Here is a 12261-nt window from a genome sequence, read left to right as displayed (position 1 = left end):
ACTCTAACCACTAGGCTACCCTGCCACCTCTACACTCTAACCACTAGGCTACCTTGCCGCCTCTACACTCTAACCACTAGGCTACCTGCTGGTTACTAGTCCAATACTCTAACCACTAGGCTACCTGCTGGTTACTAGTCCAACACTCTAACCACTAGGCTACCTGCTGGTTACTAGTCCAACACTCTAACCACTAGGCTACCTGCTGGTTACTAGTCCAACACTCTAACCACTAGGCTACCCTGCCACCTCAACACTCTAACCACTAGGCTACCTGCTGGTTACTAGTCCAACACTCTAACCACTAGGCTACCCTGCCACCTCTACACTCTAACCACTAGGCTACCTTGCCGCCTCTACACTCTAACCACTAGGCTACCCTGCCTCCTCTACACTCTAACCACTAGGCTACCTGCTGGTTACTAGTCCAACACTCTAACCACTAGGCTACCCTGCCGCCTCTACACTCTAACCACTAGGCTACCTTGCCGCCTCTACACTCTAACCACTAGGCTACCTGCTGGTTACTAGTCCAACACTCTAACCACTAGGCTACCTGCTGGTTACTAGTCCAACACTCTAACCACTAGGCTACCTGCTGGTTACTAGTCCAACACTCTAACCACTAGGCTACCTGCTGGTTACTAGTCCAACACTCTAACCACTAGGCTACCTGCTGGTTACTAGTCCAACACTCTAACCACTAGGCTACCCTTTAAACACTCACAGTGTAGGTTGGAAAAAGTATGTGAACCCCTTGGATAATGACTTCCTCAAAAGCTAATGGGAGTCAGGAGTTCGCTAACCTGGAGTCCAATCAATGAGACGAGATTGGAGATGTTGGTTAGAGCTGCCTTGCCCTATAAAAAACACTCACAAAAGTTGAGTTTGCTATTCACAAGAAGCATTGCCTGATGTGAACCATGCCTCGAACAAAGACATCTCAGAAGACCTAAGATTAAGAATTGTTGACTTGCATGAAGCTGGAAAAGGTCACAAAAGTATCTCTAAAAGTCAGTCCACAGTAAGACAAATTGTCTATAATTTCAGCACGGTTGCTGCTCTCCCTAGGAATGGCCATCCTGCAAAGATAACTGCAAGAGCACAGCACAGAATGCTCAATGAGGTTAAGAAGAATCCTAGTGTCAGCTCAGGACTTACAGAAATCTCTGGAACATGCTAACATCTCTGTTGATGAGTCTACGATACGTAAAACACTTAACAAGAATGGTGTTCATGGGAGGACACCATCGACGGAAAAATGAATTCCCGAGTTTATCAAGACATTTTGCTAGGAAATGTTAGGCTATCTGTCTGCCAATTGAAGCTCGACAGAAGATGGGTGATGTAACAGGACAATGACCCAAAACACAGAAGTAAATCAACAATACGCCTTCTGGAGTGGCCCAGTCAGTCCTGACCTCAACCCGATTGAGATGCTGTGGCATGACCTCAAGAGAGCGGTTCACACCAGACATCCCAAGAATATTGGTGAACTGAAACAGTTTTGTAAAGAGGAATGGTCCAAAATTCCTCCTGACCGTTGTTACAGGTCTGATCCACAACTACAGAAAACGTTTGGTTGAGGTTATTGCTGGCAAAGGAGGGTCAACCAGTTATTAAATCCAAGGGTTCACATACTTTTCCCACCCTGCACTGTGAATGTTTACACGGTGTGTTCAATAAAGACATCAATAGTTTGTGTGTTATTAGTTTACGTGGACTGTGTTTGTCTGTTGTTGTGACCTAGATGAAGATCAGATCAAATGTGATGACCAATTGATGCAGAAATCCAGGTCATTACAAAGGGTTCACATGCTGTTGTTCTTCCATTTTCTTCATCTTCCATGTATACAAGCAGTGGACACTATTTCCGTGCTTTTAGGGCCCATAATACAATTCTTCAGAAAATGGGCGTGGCTTCACAACGTTTTCAGATTTGAATAAAAATGTCTGAAAATATGCAGTCCGACGAGAGCTGATACAAATTCATTGCTTTAACTAATTATGACAAATGTTAAGAAAATGTTAGCAATGTAATAAAGTAATGACTTATCAAATAATTTACGCTAAACTTTAGTGAGAGAGAGAAAGAGAGAGAGAAAGACAACAAGAGAGTGAGAGAGAGAGAGAGAAAGACAACAAGAGAGAGTGAGAGAGAGAGAGAGAGACAACGAGAGAGAGTGAAAGACAACGAGAGAGAGAGAGAGAGAGAGAGAGAGAGAGAGAGAGAGAGAAAGACAACGAGAAAAGACAACAAGAGAGCGAGAGAGGGGGGGGGGGTCGAGGTTGAGAAAAGACAGAGCTCCTCACCTGCTTCGTACGTAGTGGCGTGAGCTGTCATACTCCACGTGCTGGACTTACGGCCCTTGGTGACCATGACAGCAAACTCATACATGGTGTTGGGTTTGAGGCCAGTGACGGTGTGGCTGAGGGCTGTAGTGTCTGCAGACTAGAGACAGAAAGAACATAACATCAAAACTATTCTGCCAGACAGAGGACCCCATCGGTGTATAACGGTCTCATTGTCCTTTGGGCTTTGTACTTTTTAACTATTAAAAGGTTTTGCCCCCCAAAAATATATCAAATCAAATGACGAGATCAGTAGGGAGAGCACAGCACGAATCCCCGAGATAACAAGGTAAAAATGTGTCGTTCTGCCCCCTGAACAAGGCAGTTAACCCACCTCCGTAGGCCGTCAATGAAAATAAGAATTTGTTCTTAACTGACTTGCCTAGTTAAAAAAGGGAGACTGTCTAGGAACATTAGAGCTCAAAAACTGTTTTTTTAATGAGCAATAACCCCACAGCAGGTCCTCATTGAGCCGGTAGTTTAAATCAACCAGTTCTGCCTGCTGGGTGAACACAATACTGGCCATCATCACACAGTGTAAAATACTGACAATCTGAAATGGTCCAAACACACAGACAGTGTAGTGAAGAAGGAGCACCTCATCAACCTCAGGAAAGGCTGAAGAAATTTGGCTTGGCCCCTAAGACCCTCACAAAATTTTACAGATGCACCATTGAGAGCATCCTGTATCACACCGCCTGGTACGGCAATTGTACCGTCCGCAACCATAGGACTCTCCAGAGGGCAAACTACCTGCCCCCCAGGACACCTATAGCACCCGATGTCACAGGAAGGACAAAAAGATCATCAAGGACCTCAGCCACCCGAGTCACAACCGGTTCATTTCATAAGTACAGTGACATTCAGAAAGTATTCAGACCTTTTGACTTTTTCCACATTTTGATGTGTTACAGCCTTATTCTAAAATGGATAAAATAGTATTTTCCCCTTCATCAATCTACACACAATACCCCATAATGACATCACAATACCCTATAATGACATGACAATACCCCATAATGACATCACAATACCCTATAATGACATCACAATACCCAATAACGACAAAGTGAAAAGAGGTTTTTTAGAAATTTTTGCAAATGTATTAAAAATAAAAAACAGAAAAAATACCTAATTTGAGATCAATTGATCATCTCCAGGTTTTCATCAAGGATCTCTCTGTACTTTGCTCCGTTCTTTTTCCCCCCATCCTGACTAGTCTCCCAGTCCCTGCCACTGAAAAACATCCCCACAAGATGATGCTGCCAACACCATGCTTCACCGTAGGGATGGTGCCAGGTTTCCTCCAGATGTGACTCTTGGCATTCAGGCCAAAGAGTTCAATCTTGGTTTCATCAGATCAGAGAATTTTGTTTCTCATTGTCTGAGAGTGGCCAGACAGGTGCCTTTTGGCAAACTCCAAGCAGGCTGTCATGTGCCTTTTACTGAGGAGTGGCTTCTATCTGGCCGCTCTGAACTTACAATGGCTAGCCCCAAGTCGTTATATATAAAAATAAAATAAAAATGGTACATTTTGCTATTTTTCTATTTGCCTCATGACTCCTGCATACTTCGTTGACTACAAACTTTCTTCACCCAACCGTGGGACAGACTATGTTTGTCCCCACACTCGGGACTCAGACTCTCTATTGGTTACACTGACTTTTGTCCTCCCATCCTATTCTAACCACCTCTCGCCAGTTTGTATTCATGTTACCTGATGAAATTGCTGTACAATATGATCTTGTTGCCATCTGATGCACATTCAGATGTCATATATCAGCACTGCAGAGCTCTCCCTGTCCTCTGCCGTGCCTTGATTGTATTACTACTGATGATATCTGGAAATGTGCATGTACACCCTGGCCCATCTACTGTTGCTAGCCCCAATTCTGACTTGTGCTCTGATATCTGCTTCACTGATTTCTGCTCTTGTAAAAGCCTGGGGTTTCTGCACGTTAACACTAGAAGCTTATTACCTAAAATGGATCAATTGAAAGTGTGGGTTCACAGCTCCAATCCAGCTGTGTTGGTCATTACTGAGACGTGGTTAAGGAACAGTGTTTTGAATACTGATGTTAACCTTTCTGATTATAACCTTTTTCGGCAAGACAGGTCTTCCGAAGGTGGGGGAGTGGCAATCTTTAACCAAGGATCACCTTCCATGCTCGGTTGTCTCCACCAAGTCTGTCCCCAAACAATTTGATTTGCTGGTTTTAATCATTAAACTTTCAAATAGCTCTGTGTTGACTGTTGCTGGGTGCTATCGTCCTCCATCAGCACCGGCCTGTACCCTGCCTGCCCTAAGCTCTCTCCTGGCCCCTTACACTAAGTCTGAACTTGCCTGTGTAAAATGGTATAGAATCAGCTCGATCCCTTCTGTCGAAGACGCTTGAACCTTCTTTTTTGATATTTTCAGTGGTATTGTTAACAAACACTTCCCCATAAAAAAAAGAGATTTAAAAACAGGTTCAGCCCCCTCGTTCAACCGGGCAGAGTTACTCCACCTCCAGAATTGCATTTGGCGAAATGCTCAGCACACATGTACTCAGGCTGACTGGCTCTCATTCAGACAAATGTGAAATAAGTTCACTCAGGCTATCCAGAAGGCCAAAGTTAGTTACTTTAAGGAGCAGTTCTCTCTCTGTGGGTCGAACCCCGAGAAGTTCTGGAAAACGGTTAAAGACCTGGAGAATAAACCCTCCTCCTCACAGCTGCCCATGTCCCTTAATGTTGATGATGTGGTTGTTACTGACATGAAGCACATGGCTGAGCTCTTTAATCACCACTTCATTAAGTCAGGATTCCTATTTGACTCAGCCATGCCTCCTTGCCCGTCCAACATTTCCTCATCTCCCACCCCTTCTAATGCGACTATCCCTGATGCTCCTCCTTCTATTTCCCCTGCCCCGCTACAAAGTTTCTCCCTGCAGGCAGTCACTGAGTCTGAGGTGCTAAAGGAGCTCCTTAAACTTGACCCCCAACAAAAACATATTGGGTCAGAAGGTTTAGACCATTTCTTCTTTAAGGTTGCTGCCCCTATCATCACCAAGCCTATCTGTCACGTTCTGACCTTAGTTCCTTTGTTATGTCTTTGTTTTAGTATGGTCAGGGCGTGAGTGGGGTGGGTTGTCTATGTTAGTTTGTCTATGATTTGGGATTTTCTGTGTTCGGCCTGGTATGGTTCTCAATCAGAGGCAGCTGTCAATCGTTGTCCCTGATTGAGAATCATACTTAGGTAGCCTGTTTTCACTTTTGAGTTGTGGGGGATTATTTTCTGTGTCAGTGTTTGTTTCCACACGGAACTGTTTCGGTTTTGTTTTGTCACGTTGTCGTTTATTGTTTTGTTCAGTGTTCTTATAAAAAACCAAGATGAACACTTACCACTCTGCGTATTGGTCCGATCCTTGCTACTCTTCCTCAGAAGAGGAAGAGGAAAGGCGTTACACTATCTCTAACCTTTTTAACCTGTCTCTCCTTTCTGGGGAGGTTCCCATTGCTTGGAAGGCAGCCACGGTTCATCCTTTATTTAAAGGGGGAGATCAAGCTGATCCTAACTGTTATAGGCCTATTTCTATTTTGCCCTGTTTATTAAAAGTGTTGGAAAAACGATTTGATAATCAACTGACTGGCTTTCTTGATGTCTATAGTGTTCTCTCTGGTATGTAATCTGGTTTCCGCTCAGGTTATGGATGTGTCACTGGAACCTTGAAGGTCCTCAATGATGTCACCATTGCCATTGATTCTAATCAATGTTGTGCTGCTATATTTATTGAGCTTTTGATACGGTAGACCATTCCATTCTTGTGGGCCAGCTAAGGAGTATTTGTGTCTCTGAGGGGTCTTTGGCCTGGTTTGCTAACTACCTCTCTCAAAGAGTGCAACATCTGCTGTCTCAGCCACTGCCTGTCACCAAGGGAATACCCCAAGGCTCAATCCTAGGTCCCATGCTCTTCTCAATTTATATCAACAACATAGCTCAGGGAGTAGTAAGCTCGCTCATCCATTTACATGCAGATGATTCCCCAAAATCAAAGCTGCAGGCTAAAGTTAAATCTAGATTTGGTTTCAAATCAAATCAAATCAAATGTATTTGTCACATACACATGGTTAGCGGACGTTAATGCGAGTTTAGCGAAATGCTTGTGCTTCTAGTTCTGACAATGCAGTAATAACCAATGAGTAATCTAACTAACAATTCCAAAACTACTACCTTATACACACAACTGTAAAGGGATAAATAATATGTACATAAAGATATCTGAATGAGTGATGGTACAGAACGGCATAGGCAAGATGCAGTAGATAGTATAGAGTACAGTATATACATATGAGATGAGTAATGTAGGGTATGTAAACAAAGTGGCATAGTTTAAAGTGGCTAGTGATACATGTATTACATAAAGATGCAGTAGATGATAGAGTACAGTATATACATGTACATATGAGATGAGTAATGTAGGGTATGTAAACATTATATTAAGTAGTATTGTTTAAAGTGGCTAGTGATATATTTTACATCCATTTCCATCCATTTCCATTATTAAAGTGGCTGGAGTTGAGTCAGTATGTTCGCAGCAGCCACTCAATGTTAGTGGTGGCTGTTTAACAGTCTGATGGCCTTGAGATAGAAGCTGTTTTTCAGTCTCTCGGTCCCCGCTTTGATGCACCCGTACTGACCTCGCCTTCTGGATGATAGCGGGGTGAACAGGCAGTGGCTCGGGTGGTTGTTGTCCTTGATGATCTTCATGGCCTTCCTGTGACATCGGGTGGTGTAGGTGTCCTGGAGGGCAGGTAGTTTGCCCCCGGTGATGCGTTGTGCAGAACTCACTACCCTCTGGAGAGCCTTACGGTTGTGGGCGGAGCAGTTGCCATACCAGGCGGTGATACAGCCCGACAGGATGCTCTCGATTGTGCATCTGTAGAAGTTTGTGAGTGCTTTTGGTGACAAGCCGAATTTCTTCAGGTTTCCTCCATCGTAATCGCTCCTCTTTCACCCCAGCTGCCAAACTAACCCTGATTCAGATAACCATCCTACCCAAGCTAGATTACAGAGACACAATTTATAGATTGGCAGGTAAGGGTGCTCTCGAGCGGCTAGATGTTCTTTACCATTCGGCCATCAGATTTGCCACCAATGCTCCGTATAGGACACATCACTGCACTCTATACTCCTCTGTAAACTGGTCATCTCTGTAAACCCGTCACAAGACCCACTGGTTGATGCTTCTCTCTCTCTCTCTCTCTCTCTCTCTCTCTCTCTCTCTCTCTCCAGAGCTACTGTCATCTCTACTCTCCCCCACCCGGCAGTAGCTGCTGTCATCTCTACTCTCACTACCTGGCAGTAGCTACTGTCATCTCTACTCTCACTACTGTCATCTCTACTCTCACTACTGTCATCTCTACTCTCACTACCTGACAGTAGCTACTATCATCTCTACTCTCACTACTGTCATCTCTACTCTCCCTACCTGGAAGTAGCTACTGTCATCTCTACTCTCCCTACTGTCATCTCTACTCTCCCTACTGTCATCTCTACCTGGCAGTAGCTACTGTCATCTCCACTCTCACTACCTGACAGTAGATACTGTCATTTCTACCCTCCCTACTGTCATCTCTACTCTCCCTACCTGGAAGTAGCTACTGTCATCTCTACTCTCCCTACTGTCATCTCTACTCTCCCTACTGTCATCTCTACCTGGCAGTAGCTACTGTCATCTCCACTCTCACTACCTGACAGTAGATACTGTCATCTCTACTCTCCCTACTGTCATCTCTACCCTCCCTACTGTCATCTCTACTCTCAGTACCTGACAGTAGATACTGTCATCTCTACTCTCCCTACTGTCATCTCTACTCTCACTACCTGGCAGTAGCTACTGTCATCTCTCTTCTGACCATCCTACCCATGCTAGACTAAGGAGACGTAATTTATAGATTGGCAGGTAAGGGTGCTCTCGAGTGGCTAGATGTTCTTTACCATTCGGCCATCAGATTTGCCACCAATGCTCCTTATAGAACACATCACTGCACTCTATGCTCCTCTGTAAACTGGTCATCTCTGCCTCCACATACAACACCTGTTCTGCCAATCACATTTTGTTAAAGGTCCCCAAAACACACACATCCCTGGGTCGCTCGTCTTTTCAGTTTGCTGCAGCTAGCGGCTGCAGCTAGTTTTTTATCTCAATCTCTTCATTGAAAGACTCAATCATGGACACACTTACTGACAGTTGTGGCTGCTTCGTGTGATGTGTTGTTCTATCTACCTTCTTTACCTTTGTACTGTTGACTGTGATAATGTTTGCACCATGTTGTGCTGCTACCATGTTGGGCTGCTACCATGTTGGTCTGCTACCATGTTTTGCGCTTGCTACCATGTTGGGCTGCTACCATGTTGGGCTGCTACCATGTTGGGCTGCTACCATGTTGGGCTGCTACCATCTTGTTGTTATGTTGTGCTGCTACCATGTTTTGTGCTGCCACCATGTTGGGCTGCTACCATGTTGTGCTGCTACCATCTTGTTGTCATGTTGTTCTGCTACCATGGTTTGTGCTGCTACCATGTTTTGTTCTGCTACCATGTTTTGCTCTGCTACCATGTTGTTCTGCTACCATGTTGTTCTGCTACCATGTTGGGCTGCTACCATGTTGGGCTGCTACAATGTTGTGTTTCTACCATGTTGTGCTGCTACCATGTTGTGCTGCTGCCATGTTGTTCTGCTACCATGTTGTGCTGCTACCATGTTGTGCTTCTACCATCTTGTTGTTATGTTGTGCTGCTACCATGCCGTGTTGTCATGTGTTGCTGCCTTGCTAGGTTGACGTCTTAGGTCTCCCTTTATTTAGTGTTGTCTCTCTTGTTGTGAAATGTGTTTTGTCCTATATTTATATTGGGTTTTTTAAATTGTTTTTTTATATACCAGGCCCACGTCCCCGCCGGAGGCCTTTTTCCTTTTGGTAGCCTGTCAGTGTAAATAAGAATTTGTTCTTAACTGACTTGCCTAGTTAAATAAAGGTAAATAAATAAATAAAACAGATCCCATCCTGTCAGAATAGAACTACAGATCCCATTCTGTCAGAATAGAACTACAGATCCCATCCTGTCAGAATAGAACTACAGATCCCATCCTGTCAGAATAGAACTACAGATCCCATCCTGTCAGAATAGAACTACATATCCCATCCGGTCAGAATAGAACTACAGATCCCATCCTGTCAGAATAGAACTACAGATCCCATCCTGTCAGAGTAGAACTACATATCCCATCCTGTCAGAATAGAACTACAGATCCCATCATGTCAGAGTAGAACTACAGATCCCATCCTGTCAGAATAGAACTACAGATCCAATCCTGTCAGAATAGAACTACAGATCCCATCCTGTCAGAGTAGAACTACAGATCCCATCCTGTCAGAATAGAACTACAGATCTCATCCTGTCAGAGTAGAACTACAGATCCCATCCTGTCAGAGTAGAACTACAGATCCCATCCTGTCAGAATGGAACTACAGATCCCATCCTGTCAGAGTAGAACTACAGATCCCATCCTGTCAGAGTAGAACTACAGATCCCATAAAGGTTAAATAAAATAAATAAATAAATAAACACATAAAGGCCTGATTGGTGGAGTGGTTGTCCTTCTGGAAGGTTCTCCCATCTCCACAGAGGAACTCTGGAGCTCTGTCAGAGTGACCATCGGGTTCTTGGTCACCTCCCTGACCAAGGCCCTTCTCCCCGGATTGCTCAGTTTAGCCGGGCGGCCAGCTCTAGGAAGAGTCTTGGTGGTTCAGAACTTCTTCCATTTAAGAATCATGGAGGCCGTTGTGTTCTTGGGGAGCTTCAATGCTGCAGACATTTTTTTGGTACCCTTCCCCAGATATGTGCCTCGACACAATCCTGTCTCACAGCTCTACGGACAATTCCTTCGACCTCATGGCTTGGTTTTTGCTCTGACATGCACTGTCAACTGTGGGACCTTATATAGACAGGTGTGCACCTTTCCATGTCCAATCAATAGAATTGACCACAGGTGGACTCCAATGAAGTTGTATAAACATCTCAAGGAGGATAAATGGAAACAGGACGCACCTGAACTCAATTTCAGGTCTCATAGCAAAGGGTCTGAATAGTTATGTATTTGCATAACTATTAATTTGCAAAATTGTCTAAAAAACATGTTCTGTCATTATTGTGTATAGATTGATGAGAATTTTTTTTTTTTTTTAAATGTGGAAAAAGTCAAGGGGTCTGAATACTGTATAGATAGTAGTGTATTTCTTAATTCCATTATTTTCCTTTTAGATGTGTGCGTATTGTTAGATATTACTACACTGCTGGAGCTAGGAACACAAGCGTTTCGCTACACCCACAATAACATCTGCTAAATATGTGTACGTGACCAATAAACATTGGATTTAATAAAGACAAACAATATTTCTGAAAACAGGTTTCCAAAAATAGAATAATGCAACAAAAATATAACCCTACCAATTTAAATTTCTTGCGACAGAATTTCAACATAAATGAAAAATAACTGAAGTAGCAAACCAGCCGTGAGCCAAGAGACACACACAACCCATGACCTTACCTTGAACTTCCCGCTAGTAGAGTAGCTGGTCTTCCACTTGACGGAGTAGTAGCGAACCTCAGTGGTCTTCTGGTTCTTGGTCATGGAGTTGTCTGCCCAGCTGACCCTGACAGAGTCTGGGGTCAGGGCCACGGCCTGGACACCTACTGGGGGGATCATGGGGGTGGACGTATCTGGCATGGGAGTAGGATATTTATCAAACAGATGGAACAGATCGTCGTCTGACGGATCAATGGAGTCTGGATGTGGAGTAGTTAGGACATGCAACGTTCCATGCAACAAACAGCCATGAAGCAGCGAATGAAGAGTGAGTGAAGGGTGAGTGAAGGGTTAGTGAAGGGATAGTGAAGGGTTAGTGAAGGGTTAGTGAAGGGTTAGTGAAGGGTGAGTGAAGGGTTAGTGAAGGGATAGTGAAGGGATAGTGAAGAGATAGTGAAGGGTTAGTGAAAGGTGAGTGAAGGGATAGTGAAGGATTAGTGAAGGGTTAGTGAAGGATTAGTGAAGGGATAGTGAAGGGATAGTGAAGGATTAGTGAAGGGATAGTGAAGGGATAGTGAAGGATTAGTGAAGGGTTAGTGAAGGGTTAGTGAAGGGTTAGTGAAGGGTGAGTGAAGGGTTAGTGAAGGGATAGTGAAGGGATAGTGAAGAGATAGTGAAGGGTTAGTGAAGGGTGAGTGAAGGGATAGTGAAGGATTAGTGAAGGGTTAGTGAAGGGTTAGTGAAGGGTGAGTGAAGGGATAGTGAAGGGATAGTGAAGAGATAGTGAAGGGATAGTGAAGGATTAGTGAAGGATTAGTGAAGGGATAGTGAAGAGATAGTGAAGGGATAGTGAAGGATTAGTGAAGGATTAGTGAAGGGATAGTGAAGGGATAGTGAAGGGTTAGTGAAGAGATAGTGAAGGGTTAGTGAAGGGTTAGTGAAGGGATAGTGAAGGGTTAGTGAAGGGATAGTGAAGAGATAGTGAAGGATTAGTGAAGGGTGAGTGAAGTGAAGGGAGTGAAGGGATAGTGAAGGGATAGTGAAGGGATAGTGAAGAGATAGTGAAGGGTTAGTGAAGGATTAGTGAAGGGATAGTGAAGAGATAGTGAAGGGATAGTGAAGGGATAGTGAAGAGATAGTGAAGGGTTAGTGAAGGATTAGTGAAGGGATAGTGAAGGGATAGTGAAGAGATAGTGAAGGGTGAGTGAAGGGATAGTGAAGGGTTAGTGAAGGGATAGTGAAGGGATAGTGAAGGGTTGGTGAAGGATTAGTGAAGGGATAGTGAAGGATTAGTGAAGGGATAGTGAAGGGATAGTGAAGGATTAGTGAAGGGATAGTG

The 12261-nt window shown here is 44.1% G+C and overlaps 1 protein-coding gene across 1 annotated transcript in view; it reads right to left on the bottom strand.

Annotated features, from left to right (window-relative positions):
- dcc (DCC netrin 1 receptor) overlaps positions 1–12261 on the bottom strand; it is a 634145-nt gene that overhangs the window by 145717 nt on the left and 476167 nt on the right. The window contains exons 17-18 of the mRNA XM_042326405.1: positions 10944–11182; positions 2314–2452 (exon numbers count right to left, since the gene is read on the bottom strand). Of these exons, the coding sequence (XP_042182339.1) occupies positions 2314–2452; positions 10944–11182 (378 nt within the window). The remainder of the gene's footprint in view (positions 1–2313; positions 2453–10943; positions 11183–12261) is intronic.

This window comes from Oncorhynchus tshawytscha, linkage group LG09 (assembly GCF_018296145.1).
Source record: "Oncorhynchus tshawytscha isolate Ot180627B linkage group LG09, Otsh_v2.0, whole genome shotgun sequence".
NCBI lineage: Eukaryota > Metazoa > Chordata > Actinopteri > Salmoniformes > Salmonidae > Oncorhynchus > Oncorhynchus tshawytscha.
The sequence above is the reverse complement of the archived record's forward strand: the minus strand, read 5'-3'. Positions and strand labels throughout refer to the sequence as shown.